The sequence below is a fragment of the Symphalangus syndactylus genome, chromosome 6 (genome assembly GCF_028878055.3).
Source record: "Symphalangus syndactylus isolate Jambi chromosome 6, NHGRI_mSymSyn1-v2.1_pri, whole genome shotgun sequence".
Classification (NCBI taxonomy): domain Eukaryota; kingdom Metazoa; phylum Chordata; class Mammalia; order Primates; family Hylobatidae; genus Symphalangus; species Symphalangus syndactylus.
The window spans coordinates 43,908,064-43,923,187 of NC_072428.2; the positions used below are offsets into that span (position 1 = coordinate 43,908,064).

General features: G+C 42.1%; 1 protein-coding gene across 1 annotated transcript in view; it reads right to left on the reverse strand.

Moving 5' to 3' along the window:
• MICAL2 (microtubule associated monooxygenase, calponin and LIM domain containing 2) overlaps positions 1 to 15,124 on the reverse strand; it is a 242,395-nt gene that overhangs the window by 20,918 nt on the left and 206,353 nt on the right. The window contains exons 32-34 of the mRNA XM_055282392.2: positions 14,523 to 14,638; positions 10,272 to 10,364; positions 7,047 to 7,140 (exon numbers count right to left, since the gene is read on the reverse strand). Of these exons, the coding sequence (XP_055138367.1) occupies positions 7,047 to 7,140; positions 10,272 to 10,364; positions 14,523 to 14,638 (303 nt within the window). The remainder of the gene's footprint in view (positions 1 to 7,046; positions 7,141 to 10,271; positions 10,365 to 14,522; positions 14,639 to 15,124) is intronic.

Sequence of the window (15,124 nt, forward strand, 5' to 3'; positions counted from 1 at the left end):
TCTTTGAAGTCTTATTACTCCTGGCCATTATCTATAAGGTTGGTGTCCTTTTCTGACAATATCCCATTATATTATGTGACAAAATAATATTATCTGTGTTTCTGTGTTCATGGCTACCTGTATTTAGAGAGACTCCTTTAGAATCACAGAAGATCTCAACCCTTCCCCTGCTCTGCTGACTTATGAATGCACAGCAACCAGCATGTCTAATGATGGATGAAAGAGTACAACCTTTAACCCACTGCCTTCCAGTACCTTTTGAGAACAAATAGTTATGGAAGGAAATCTAAAGAATGAAAATGGCCATACTGCCCAAGGTAATTTATAGATTCAATGCCATCCCCATCAAGCTACCAATGACTTTCTTCACAGAATTGGAAAAAACTACTTTAAAGTTCATATGGAACCAAAAAAGAGCCCGCATCACCAAGTCAATCCTAAGCCAAAAGAACAAAGCTGGAGGCATCACACTACCTGACTTCAAACCATACTACAAGGCTACAGTAACCAAAACAGCATGGTACTGGTACCACAACAGAGACATAGATCAATGGATCAGAACAGAGCCCTCAGAAATAATGCCGCATATCTACAACTATCTGATCTTTGACAAACCTGACAAAAACAAGCAATGGAAAAAGGATTCCCTATTTAATAAATGGTGCTTGGAAAACTGGCTAGCCATATGTAGAAAGCTGAAACTGGATCCCTTCCTTACACCTTACACAAAAATTAATTCAAGATGAATTAAAGACTTACATGTTAGACATAAAACCATAAAAACCTTGGAAGAAAACCTAGGCAATACCATTCAGAACATAGGCATGGGCAAGGACTTCATGTCTAAAACACCAAAAGCAATGGCAACAAAAGCCAAAATTGACAAATGGGATCTAATTAAACTAAAGAGTTTCTGCGTAGCAAAAAAAACTACCATCAGAGTGAACAGGCAACCTACAAAATGGGAGAAAATTTTCGCAACCTACTCAGCTGACAAAGGGCTAATATCCAGAATCTACAATGAACTCAAACAAATTTACAAGAAAAAAACAAACAACCCTATCAAAAAGTGGGCGAAGGACATGAATAGACACTTCTCAAAAGAAGACATTTATGCAGCCAAAAAACACATGAAAAAATGCTCATCATCACTGGCCATCAGAGAAATGCAAATCAAAACCACAATGAGATACCATCTCACACCAGTTAGAATGGCCATCATTAAAAAGCCAGGAAACAATAGGTGCTGGAGAGGATGTGGAGAAATAGGAGCACTTTTACACTGTTAGTGGGACTGTAAACTAGTTCAACCATTGTGGAAGTCAGTGTGGCAATTCCTCAGGGATCTAGAACTAGAAATACCATTTGACCCAGCCATCCCATTACTGGGTATATACCCAAAGGACTATAAATCATGCTGCTATAAAGACACATGCACACGTATGTTTATTGCGGCACTATTCACAATAGCAAAGAGTTGGAACCAACCCAAATGTCCAACAACGATAGACTGGATTAAGAAAATGTGGCACATATACACCATGGAATACTATGCAGCCATAAAAAATGATGAGTTCATGTCCTTTGTAGGGACATGGATGAAACTGGAAACTATCATTCTCAGTAAACTATTGCAAGGACAAAAAACCAAACACTGCATGTTCTCACCCATAGGTGGGAATTGAATAATGAGAACACTTGGACACAGGAAGGGGAACATCACACTCCGGGGACTGTTGTGGGGTCGGGGGAGGAGGGAGGGACAGCATTAGGAGATATACCTAATGCTAAATGACGAGTTAATGGGTGCAGCACACCAACATGGCACATGGATACATATGCAACAAACCTGCACATGTACCCTAAAATTTAAAGTTTAATAATAAAAAAAATAAAAAATAAAAATAAAAAAATAAAAACTGCCATAAAAAAAAAATATCTATTTCCTAAAACCCATTCCCAAATTGTGGCAGTGTCAGAGAGGTATGCCTCAAAACCCATAGTCTGCTATCTTTGTTGAACAGCTTTTATTGCATTACTGTTTTTTGGAGGCGGTGGTGGCAGGGGTGTGGGAGCGATAACAATGAGTCCTCATTGAGATCCTTGTTTGGACCAGGCATTCAAAATTCATGTATTACAAATATTTATAGAAACCAACTTAAATCTCTTGTAGGGAGTATAGTTACAAATGAATGTGAATGGATGAACAAACAAATAAATACAATTTGAGAAGTCATTGACCATCCAGTCATTGACCAACCATGGCTGGTTGCTGTGCATTCATAAGTCAGCAGAGCAGGGGAAGGGTTGAGATCTTCTGTGATTCTAAAGGAGTCTCTCTAAATGCAGGTAGCCATGAACACAGAAACACAGACAATATTATTTTGTCACATCATATAATGGGATATTGCTAGAAAAGGACACCAACCTTATAGATAATGGCCAGGAGTAATAAGACTTCAAAGCTGGATGTGTTTTATAATAATAGGGATATAAAAGAAAAGAGAAGGAATATTTTTGAATATCTATTTTATTTCAGGCCCTTTTTTGGGTGTTTTGCTAACATTATTTCACTTAATCTTCATACCACCCCTGTGAGGTTGGTATTATTATTCATTCAATTTTACAGACGAGAAAATTTGGCAGAAAAGTAAATAATTGTATAAAGACTACACTGGGATTCAAACTCAGGAGTGTCTGACTCTAATGCCTGTGCTCTGTCCAGGACACCTCACTGTACATTATCCAGGAATTTTTATTCCTCAGGTCCTCAGCAGCAGTGAAAACCACGGAGTGTAAGCCTAGCTACTTCCCTGGTCCTGGGGAGGCTTTCGCTAGCATTTCTCACATAATGTGTGCTCCTGCTGCCACCTGCTGGCACCTGGTGCATCCTAATTTTTCTTGGTAAACCCCTCAATCTCCGGGAAGAAGAAACCATCTGGCTCCAAAAAAGGCAAGCAACTCCATGCAGACGACTAGCTGGTAAATCTTCCCCAAAGCTAGTAAAGCTATAAGGGAATAATTATTCTCATTGACCTCCCCTGGGGAGAAATCCTTTCTCCTTCGAAGTTACTCAGTTTTCATCAGATTCCAGGTATTGAAAGAAAGCCCAGATTGTGTTATCCAGACCATTTAAATTTTTTTTTTTTTTTTTTTGAGACGGAGTCTCGCTCTGTCGCCCAGGCTGGAGTGCAGTGGCGCAATCTCGGCTCACTGCAAGCTCCGCCTCCTGGGTTCACGCCATTCTCCTGCCTCAGCCTCTCCGAGTAGCTGGGACTACAGGCGCCCGCCACCACGCCCGGCTGATTTTTTTGTATTTTTAGTAGAGACGGGGTTTCACTGTGGTCTCGATCTCCTGACCTCGTGATCCGCCCGCCTCGGCCTCCCAAAGTGCTGGGATAACAAGCGTGAGCCACCGCGCCCGGCCTCAGACCATTTAAATTTGAATGGTGGTCTCTTGCTAGATTGGGGTATTCCATGCCCCTAGTATGTAACATTGATCATCATATTGACAAGCAACAAGCCAGTAGGTAACAAATAGTGCCTCAACCAAGAAGAGTCTAAGTGGCTGCAGAGCTGGGCTTGGCCTCTTTCCAGAAGGTGGTAGAGCCCCCAGGAATCAGGTTACTGCATATCCTGGTCCTTCACCTGGGCAGCTAGGACCAAGAGGGGACTCTCTTCCCTCTGTCAAAGACATCACTCACACACACACACACACACACACACACACACACACACACACATTCTCTCTCTCTCTCTCTCTCTCTGTCTCTCTCTCTCTCCACGTCCTGCAAAACATAATGATTTGTCATCTGGGGTGGATTATTAGATTTTTGTTTTCCTTTGTTTCCCTTTCCTTGACAAAATGAGGAAAAACCCTTCCCGAGGGCGGGAGAGCTTATTTCTGACTGCTGGAAAAAAAGAAAGCAGGAATTGTTGTCACGACAATGAGGAGCTCATCAAAGCCTCATTTTGCTCATCAGCCATCATTGCCCTCCATCCCGCACCCCCGCATGTTCCTCTAATTCAATGCCCGCCTAATGAATAACTCCCAGAACAAAAGCCCCTTTCAGGCTGCCTACATAATTATCAGAGGAGCCTTGCATAACTGTCGCAGACTACTCATGTTTTCAGGTCTGTCTCTAAATTTGGTTATTCACAACCTTTATAGCTCAATATTATTGCCTAACTGTGATCATTTTCTAATTATCCTAATAATACCTATTAAATAATTCCCATTAAATCACTTGAACCGGAGCAGCACAGGCCAGCTCAAATACAACTTAACCTAATAAGCATTGGTCATTCATTAAGCAACAGGGCAATCTCTTAAAGGAACTGAATAGAGAATATTAAACCACCAAGGAATATTATTATTGCACAAATGTTATTACAAGTTAGAGTATATTAATTTTGGTGGCTGGTCTGCAAAACTTCTATCTGGTTGCTTTTGAGGCCACTCTCCTGACTTGACTCTTTTAGTCTCCAGCCCCTTGTTGATCTGCATCTGTCACCCACACAAGGACAATCAAGGGAAAAAGGCCCATAAACTTAACAGGGGAATTAAATTACCAAGGATATAAAGGGAATGAATGGAATCCATCTTCTGGCTGGCTTGGCACACCTCTGAAACATCACAAGCTGGCCAGATTTCTTTTGCTATAACTCAGAATAGCTCTCTCTTTTCTTTTCTTTCTTTTTTTTTTCATATTTGGGGATGAGGAAGATTTTCAGAAGATGTTTTACAATTTTTGTTTCTGTCATTTAAATTTTAAGCAGCAAAAATTAGACAAATTCTTTAAAAGAAGATGTGTGTGGATATTTAGTAATATTTTGTAAAATGATACGAGTAGTGTTTACTAAATGCCTACAACGTAGGCAATACTCCGGTACAGACTTTGCCTATCAACACTCCTAATTCTCAAAATGACCTGATAATATGGGGGTTATTATCTTCATTTTTCAGATAAAAAATCTAGGGCCAGAGAGGTTAAGTGATTTTCCCAGGACTATTCAGCCTAAGTGGAGTGGAACAGAATTTGAACACAGGGCTTGTTGGCACCCACAGCTCCCCACTTCCCACCATGCCACCTCTTGGCCTGTGTTGCTGGCAGCAAGCTGAAGCATACCCTGGCTTTTCTGGTTTTTCCTTTTCCTTTCTAACGCTCTCACTGAGATCTGCAGATTGTGAAAGACAAAGACCAGAGCCTTCTGGACTGGGAATATGACCAAGCACCAAACAAGGGCAGTTCATTCTACCAAAAGTCCCACAGCAGCTGTAGAGACGGACAGTGACTCTCAGTCCAGGCAGCAAGAAACGCTTTGTATTTGTAATAAGTCTATTTCTAATGAGCAAATTTGGGTCATCTTTGCAAGGAAATCCCGTGCATTTTAGTAAAAAAAACCAACAGGTATTGATGAATCATCTGCTCCATGCCAGGCACCGGCTACGGATATTACATAAATTGTTTTAGCTAATCCTCACCGCAAATACAAGTAACAAGTATTGTTAGCACTCCCAATTTACCAACAAGAAAACTGAAGCACAGAAGAGGTAAAGTCCGACTCTAGCATTTCCCTGAAATCTAGTGCTAAATTAACCATGCAGTGAATGAAACTGAAACCTCAGGACCCCTTACTTGGATGGGTCCTTGCAAGGTTCTGGAAGCAGCCCTCACAATTTTAAATGCATGACTTTGCAGGAACTCCAGGCCTCAGGAAATCTGGGTCTGCACCTGCTAGTGTCATCGCTGTCATGTAACTGGACTTTTAAAGAATTGAAATCCTAATGTTTCACTTGTTAAGTAACAAGTAACCTGTTGTTTATATTATTGCACATTATTTCAGTGCTCAGTTTTTCACCTTTTATATCCCAAATGCTGAAGGCTGAAGACATCACATTATAAAACTAAAGAGACAATACCCCCAACAAACTCTTAGGGCCTCCCAATTGGTGAGCCACACCCCTACTGGAAGATTTCCGAAAACGTAGGTTTCTTTAAGCCATTCCTTACCTGAAAACCCTTCACTAGCTCATTTGTGAAGATATTTCATATCTTTCCACATTTGACCTTTACAGCTGCTGTTCCTTCTGCCAGAACAATCTCCTCTTCACTGGTTAACTCTTGTTCCTCCTCTGGTTCTCATCTTATAGATCACCCCTTCCCAGAAGCCTTGCTTGATGGCTCCCCTCACTCCAAGATCAGTTAGGAACCTCTCGGTTCTGTTCACGTTGTACCCTAATGTTTGTTTCTATCACAGCATTTGTCATACTGTATTGTGGCTTACCTCTTTACCTATGTGTGTCTCTCAATGGACCATAAACTTCTCAAGGTAGAAACTGCATCATACTCATTGTTACGGACCCAGTGTTTTAATGTCTAATGCATAGTAGGTCTTCACCAGATGAGTTCTGTTTGAATCTAAGAATCTGAAGCTATTACTGGAATAGTTACCACTTATTGCTTTACCTTGGGCCAGGCAATGTGTTAACTTAAGCATCAAATATAATTTCTTCTTTAATCCTTATATCAGTTCTATAAAGGAGAAAACCACAATTATCCCCATTTTAGATGAGAAAATGAAAAAGTATAAAGGTTTATAACGTGACTGGCCCAAGGTCATACAGGTAGTAAAGGAAAAACCAGGACATTGACTCTCACTCTGGGTTTTGAATTACTACCAACACTGCTCCAATACCCACATATTTCTCCTGAATTTATCTTAATCCCTGAATTGCAAAGAACATTCGTGTTAGCCAGTGGAGAGGTGGGGCTGAACAGAAGCCCAGTTAGAAGGCCCATGGGCTGACCAATGCTCCTGGGAATTTCAAAGTGGGCCACTAGTTTGATTTTTACATTTGATCTTGGCCAAAAGGCCTAGAAGCAATAGTTTGATGTTTAAAGTGTGCGGCAGTTGTGGATTTAGCACCATATGTCCATGCTGACAAATCCCCAGCAGGTGACAAGGTCTGTTTTCCTCAGATGGTTAGACTAGCACTATTCTCAGACCATGCCCACTGCTCCGGATCTGCTGGGATGCCGTACCTGCTTCTCCTCGCAATGCCTTCTCCAACCTCACACCCTGGATCTCAGAAGCCCTCTGCCGCTCCTCCATCTCCTCCAGCTGCCTCTGGATGGCCTGCAACACCAGGATCAGATGTCACACCAGGACTTTCCACATAGAGTCCCAAGAGGGGCCGATTCTGTCACTTACTTCCCAGGAGAAAGAGGCCCTTTCACTTGCGATGGTCCTGCCTTGAATAACTAGGCAAGGACCTCTGAATTCCCAGACAACTACACCCTGATGTTTCCCTTCCTTAGCATGCAACATAAAGCAAGGAATCTGTGTGTATGTTCAATTGGCCCCTAAGTAGACATTAAAACAGTCCCCTTAGACAAGGCCAATCACAGATGTCCTCCAAGATAGAGGCTGTTGGGTGAGTGAGCAGTCACCATGGCTCCTGGACTCCTTGGAGCCCACAGCCTCTGACTATGGCTGTGGCATAATGATTGGAGCTGCAGCCACTGTTCAGAGTAGGGTAGGGGGTCCAGGGGTAAACGCAGTACTTGCATAATCTATTTTCCCCAAGAAGAAACAGCCTGTACCTCCCAAGGAGTCAATCTGGAGCAAGAGAACTAGGCCAGCTCCCGGGTTTCATGCTCCTGTTTTAGATTGTCCTGCTCTTGTCCTTAGCTACAAATTGTACCTGTTCTTTCATTGCACCATGGGCAGATGCCCAGCATTCCTTCATTGTGGAAGTGTACTGTGGCTTTGTTACTAGCAGGTTATTAAGGCGAGACACAGGATGTTTAACTCATTAGGGGATGACATCATACTCTCCTTACGTTCATTATAGACACCTATTAAGGTCTGGGGTCATGACTGTGTTTGCATTTACGTATTTACTTTCCTTACTAACTATTAATCTCTTGTGTATATTAGAAAGGAAAGTTAGAGAAAAGCCATTCCTATATAAATTTTGTTCATCCCCATCCATTTTCTCTGCTTTCAAATACCCTGCTGTCAAAAGGCACATCCCTTGGCAGAACAGACTTTGTACCTGGCAGAACAGGTATATTCAAGGAACTTTCAGTTGTTTGGGCAGGCAGAATGCCTGTGTTCCTCCTCTGTTTTACTTTACTCTGTCTCACTCCCCTTCTTCCTTAACCCCACGTCTTTCTAAATCTCCCCTGGAATCACAAGTACAGCAGCCGAGGCCCCTCCAACCCTGGAAAAGGACCCAAGCAGGGAGGGGCGGGGCCTGCACAGCCACTGGGCTCTTCTTGTCCCAGCCATGAGTGCTTAAGTCCCAACATAAAATCTGAAATAGATGGAAAGTCTACTTAAAACTATTTGTAATTTCATGCCCTCTTCCCGTCTCTCCCTTAAAGACAATTATATCTTTATAAATCCATCTCTTGCTGGCATGCTGTAGAATTGCTAAAGAAAGGAAGCACCTAAATGGCTTTATTACTGATCACTGTGCATTTACAGCTATCTGGTTCTTAGAGACTAAATTGTGTCCCACCCCAAATGCATATGTGAAGCCCTAACCCCCAATGTGACTATATTTGGAGATAGGACCTTTAAGGAGGTAATCAAGGTGAAATGAAGTCAGAGGGCTGGGGCCCTAATCCAATGTGGCTGATGTCCTTATAAGAGGAAAAGACACCAAAAATATTTTTCTCTGCTCACGTGAACTCACAGAAAGACCATGTGAGGACACATGAAGAAGGCAGCTATCTACAAGCCAGGAAGAGAGGTCTCACCAGGTGCCAAACCTGCCAGCACCTTGATCTTGGACTTCTCGGCTCCACAACGTGAGGAAAATAAGTTTCTGTTGTTTAAGCCATCCAGTCCATGGTACTTTGTTATGGCAGCCCAAGCAGACGAATACAGTGGTCATTCTTTAGAAACTAAGAATGAGGCTAGGCATGGTGGCTCACACCAGTAATGTCAGCATTTTGGGAAGCTGAGGTGGGAGGATCACTTGAGCTCTGGAGTTTGAGACCAGCCTGGCCAACATGGTGAAAACCCGTCTCTAAAAAAAAAAAAAAAATACAAACATTAGCTGGGCATGGTAGTGGGCATCTGTAATCCCAGCTATTCGGGAGGCTGAGGCAAGAGAATCGCTTGAACCTAGGAGGTGGAGGTTGCAGTGAACTGAGATCACACCACTGCACTTCAGCCTGGGTGACACAGCAAGACTCTGTCTCAAAAAACCCAAAAAAAAACCAAAAAACAACTAAGGATGAAAGTCTCAGAGATTAAAAAGGGCTGCTATGGGTGCCAGCAGGACTCAAAAGGCCATTGTAATTCCTCTCTCATCACAACCATCTGGGATGAAAATACAAGGAAGAGGCATTGCCTAGTTTGCCAATCAATATCACAAGACTTGTCTTGTTCTTGGAAGGAAAAGTTGCAGTGTTTCAAGGAAAACTGTTTTAGAGGTTGCAAGTAGACAGAAGTGACTTTTCCCCATTCACTAGGTGTAAGAGGTGGCTCCCAAGTCAGCCACAGGGAAGGGTAAAAGAAGGTGGATTGAATGACATCACTCTGATCAGAAATAGTGTGTAGGATTATTAGCCAGATAAAGGGAATAAATGGAGAAAGGGATGTGAGGGTATACTGGATTAACATGAGTGGTCATTCTAAGTCCGTGTATCCTAAAACCCCACTCTTGTTCAAGACTAGGCTTGGGTTCCTCAGAGAGATGGAGGATGCCTTGAATTTCTGCTTCATTTTCCTGTCTGTGATGGAGTTGAGGCTGAGCAACTTGGGCGGAAGTGTTCGAAGTAAGCAATCAGGCCAGGAAATCTGTACTGGAATGCTAGATACTTATGATTTCAACTAATCTTGAAATAGAGACAGCCCTTAATAGCTGTCAGTTTAGTAAAGACACTGTCAGGGAGCTGGTGGAAGGTTTGTGTCCTCACAGAACACAAAACTAAGGTCACTGCTATGTGGCAGTCAGGGATGACTCCCAAGGCCATGCGTTGGCTCTTGTTCCAGACTCACATGTCTGCAGATGGAGGGGTGGCTGAGAATAGGCCGGATTAACACGGGGGCTCTCCAGGACCCAGAGTCCTACTGAGACTAAGCCAGAGCCTCTTTAAAACGGCCACAAATCCAGTCCCTCAGAGAAAAAGACTGACCTTTCTCCAGCTTGCTTTCCCTAATACAATGCAGACTCTCAAACCTCTTTCCCATCCAGAGTCCCAGGATCCTGGACCCAGGCCCACTCACTCATCTCCAGTTTATTTACTGACCTGAGCCTTATAGAGTCTTTTCAATTCTTCTTGCTTAACCAACTGCTTCATTGCTTTTTCTAGCTTCTTTCTTCTTCTAAGTGTTTTCTTCTCCTATGAAAACCAATAGAGAAAAAAATTATGTCGGAGAAAAATGGGGTTGAAATTTACAAAATATCATTACAGGCCTCTGCCATCTCCAACTAATGATTCCTAGCCACTGTTTACCTTCTAAAATAATGACATCCGGTAGAACTCTCTGCAATGATAGAAATAACCTATAGCTGTGCTGTCTAAAATATGGAAGCCACTAGCCCCATGTGGCTAGTGGACACTTGAAGTGAGTGTGGATTAGAAATTGAATTTTAAATTTTCTTCAATTTTAATGAATTTAAATGTAAATTTAAGTAGCCACATTTCGCTAGTCGGTTCTGGATTGGGAAGCTGCTATGTGTGTATTGGGAGGGAGTGTATGTGTAGGTCTGTAGCTGGGAATTGCTATAATAGAATACTGTCTGGGTTCAGCTGAGAGAAGGAATGGTACAAGAATTATACTTTACAGAGGTGCTATGATATGGCCCAGGGATGAGGGGCTTGGGAGAGAGAGACAGGCAGGCAAGTAGACAGACATACACACACATGCTCTCTCTCACTACATGAAAACCAGTTAACAACTTTAAATAGTGCTTAGGTTGAGTCTACAGTGGCTAATTAAACCTGGAAATGGGGAAATGTATCATTCCAATGAAAGTGTTTTTTGGCTTGAGGGAAGCATGAGATTGCTTCTCTTCCCAACCTCACTTTGTTTATACAATTATAGCATTACTGTCACTGGGTTGTGTGTGTACCTGTGCTTGTTAAAAAAAAATTTAAATTGATGCATATAAAGTAGAAGTCTAGATCTTGATAGTATCACTTCCAGGTTTTAGACACAAGAGAAAAAAGAAGTGATGGTGTGGTTAATTCCACATACTGGAAAGTTCAGGAGACACTTATAAATGGGAGAAATAGCAGAGACTAACGGTTGAGCACTGGGCCCACAAGACAGGCAAAGCTGGCATCCAATCCCAGCTGAGCTGTGTGAGCTTCAGAATGTCACACAACATTCTGAACTTCAGTGCTCTCTTTAGAGTAATGAGAAGAATTTAGTGCCTACTTTGTAGGGATACACTAAGGACTAAATGAAATAATAAGGCTAAGCCTTTTGTAGAATACCTGAAAGAGACATGGGATGAACACTCAGTAAATACTAATAGCATGATTTTTATAGCATTCCTATATTATTATATTTTAAATTAGCATGATCATCATTTTTTACTAAAATCTATTATGATTTTTGTGTGTAGGAGTATATATTATACATACACACACATACACACACAGACATTCTGTATCTACAAAATAAATGTTCAAATTGGGCTATTTTTACTCTGTTTGCCTTCTCTGAGCACACACGTCAACTTTCTGTATACTAGGATGAGGATTAGAGCATGCTAGACATTTCTTTTTAATGCTGGAATAAATAAATATGAAATTTAAGAATTGTTGTAGCTAGCTTGGTGCCTACAGGCTATTCTTCTGGAATTTTCCTTAGGACCTGAAATCCTAAAGATCTTCTTCATCCTTGGAAGAAAATTTTACTCTCAGAACTCAACTTATTCCATATCATATCATCTCTGTTTCCATGAGATGACTACCAGATTGACTGTCAATCACTCTGAATGGGGATTCCAGACCTTTTGCATGGGGGATTCTTCATGGGACAGCTAGGATCTTTCTGGAAAGGCTCTAGGGAAGAGGTAGTGGGGATCAATGGTAACTGTCATCCAGAGATTGTCTAACTTAGTCTATATGGAGTCAGTTCATTTATTAACAAGTGCCCCTTGAGCTTCCATTACACTAACCTATGTAATAAATCCTCTCATTTATCAAATGCTATATGCCAGATACTATACTAATTATTTCACATGTATCATCCCATTTATTCCTCAAATTGCACTTACTTTATGGGTAAGGAAGTAAAAACTCAGAGAGGAAATTAACTTATACAAGATGATGCAATTATTACTAGGCAGAGCCAGGAGTCAGGCACAGGTAGCCTGAATCTAGTATCCACATTTCATTTGGTCTATACTGCCTTTCCTTGTGCCAAATACCATTTAGACACAACAAGGACCTACTCTAAAGTGGGACTATGAAAAAGAAATGCCAATGTTCCCCCTAAATGAAGACCACTGAATGCAATTCCCAGGCAAAAGGTGGGGAGAATTGCCTCAACAGCATCATGTGGTCTTAGCGCTTCCCAGCAGCAAAGCTATCAAACTCTGACTGCTTTATCCAGTCAGCAAAACAGAACCTAGAGGAGGAAAGAAAGTCATTTATTGCCTTTTATTAAAAAGTTGCTGATACAGAAAAGAAGGATGCTTCATTAATAAACACTCACACAGCCTTACATATACAAGGCACAGTTCTTATATCCTCACTGATGGTGATGATGCAGAGAGGGAAAGACGCTAAGGGCTGTGGAAGAAAAGATGCAGAAACTTGGCAGAATCAAAGACAAGCTGCTGCGTCTCTTCCTGCCTTAGACTCTTAGATCTGGATGGTAGTGTGGGAGGAGAGGCAGTGGGGAACAAGGGTGAAGCAAAGGGAAGAGGCCAAGAGGACACATCCTGCCTCCAGTTTCCTGTGCAAAGGTTCATTTGAGCTGTCACGGGCTCCGTGCCACCTGGCTGAGGACACATCTGCATGGGACAGAAGAGACAAAGAAACCAGAGGATGAAAACCTCCTCTCATTCCTTCAGTGTGAGCCCTCGAGAGCTTGGAAAAAAGAAATTTTCTTGCCAGCTTCCCTTCGTGTAAGAGTGGGCCATGTCAGAAGCCAGGTGAAGCGGGCATGCTTTACCACCTTGCAAGCTGATGTGATGGCAGGCTGTGTTCTGGGCCAGCAGGAGAACACGGAGCTATTTGTGAGACTGGTCCTAGATACCATCGTCTTGCTATTTCAATATGTTTGGGCCTTTCTGTCCTTTTATTCTCCATGAGTGTCAAGATGGCTGATGCTGGGATCTCTACCTAATTTGAATATAGAATTAACTCAGGGTCATTCAAGGGGATGAGAGGGGCAGTAAGAAAACCACAGAAATCAACACAACACACACAGAATTCATTTGTGTTGAATACTGAATTAATCAGGGACACCATTGTTAGAAATGAGAAATTCATACATCTTTCTCCCTCAACTCTCTGTCTCTCTCTTTTCTCCCTCCCTCTCCCTTCTTCTCTCCTCCCCTTCCCATACCACACCTCCCAGACCCCTCCTGCCTTGCTCCAAGTTGGGCCATGGGGAGTTGGAACCCCAGAGTGACTTGAGATGATGTCAAATCTCCTAATGCCAGATATGGAAAAGTTGAGTGTAAGTAAATAAATTTGGTTCTCCTCCTCCCTCCCCAGATCCTCACTACTCCAAAAAATAAACACTACCAGAGCAGTGAACTGCTTCTCTTTCTACCCGGGAAGCATTTTAGGCCCAACCATTCAATAACCCCTGCCAACCCCCACCCCACCAAGTACTCTACCATCTCAGTGAAAATGCTCCAGCTTCAGGGGATAAAGAAAACAATGGTGGGCTTTGGTTATGGGACGTCTGTCTCTGTGTATGTGACATACAGACACATTTATAAACACATACAATGTTTGTGTTTTTTAATCTATGGATATGAGAGTTGTTTAAAGAGTTCTCCAAAAACATTAATGTTCATTGAGAAAAGAAGTCTACCATCTCCCCAGCTGGCACGGGGCTTGTCCCTTCCACAGCAGAGATCTTTGGAGTATCCATGTCTAGATGCAACTGCATGGTTCATTTCATATTTCTGATTAGGATAAACATAACATTTTCCATGCAATCTGCCTCTAGTGCTTCTTAAATGAAGCTGTGCTTCCCCCAGGGAAATATGCATCTGCTTGTTGTAATGTTTTCGATGGTTTGCTTGTTGGACCACATATTAAACCCACTTTAAGAGCTGCTGTCACCAAATGGTTTCAAGTAAATATGTCTTTTTTTTCTCCCCAATTTGCATCTGAGAAAGAAAAAAAAGTTTTTCTTTAAGAAGATAATTCTTTGGGTGTTCAAGATAAAGAGAGCACCCTGTCAGATGCAATGAAACATGATCCTCCTAAGGAAACCACTGCAGCTGGACCCCACATTGGTTCTGAAATCTGGATGGTAAGCAGCCCCACCAAGGCCCTCTTTGGCTGGTCAAGTGTTGTTACCTTTAACTGCAAGTAAAGCTGGGGATCAAATTCTTCATCTGCAGAGGAGGAGGAGGTTGAAGAGGCAGAAGAGGAAGCCTCTGTTACCTGTGCTCTGAGGGGAAAGTTCTTGGAGTCTGAAATGGGAACAGAAAAACTCAATGAACTGCTAGCTTCATTTCCTGCTTTATGAACCAAAGCTGCTGCTTCCTCCTCTCTGCTTACTCTCATTCCCTTCCTCCCTGCCCTCCCCTCACTGCACCTGCCGTGAGCATGAGGCAACAGTACCTAAGGGCAACTGAAAATTTGGCCCTCTACGTTAATTACATTTCTGGGTCCCTGCCAAGAGCTTTGCAGCTCTCTTTTCACATTAAAAAAAAAAAAAAGTAAAAACCAAGGTATTATGCAGAAATCAATTAATTCCTTAAACACCATTTATATGGTGTGTTGCTCAGAATGCATTCAGAGATAAAATCTATTATTAAAATGCATGTCTAAAGTTAGTTGAGTTACCTAAATGCTTGTGTAAGGTTCGTTCTGCAGAGTAATTGAATGCAAAAAAGTTGGAGCCAGCTCTTAAACAAATCGCCCTTCTGCGGCTCACAGCATCTGGCACCCATTTT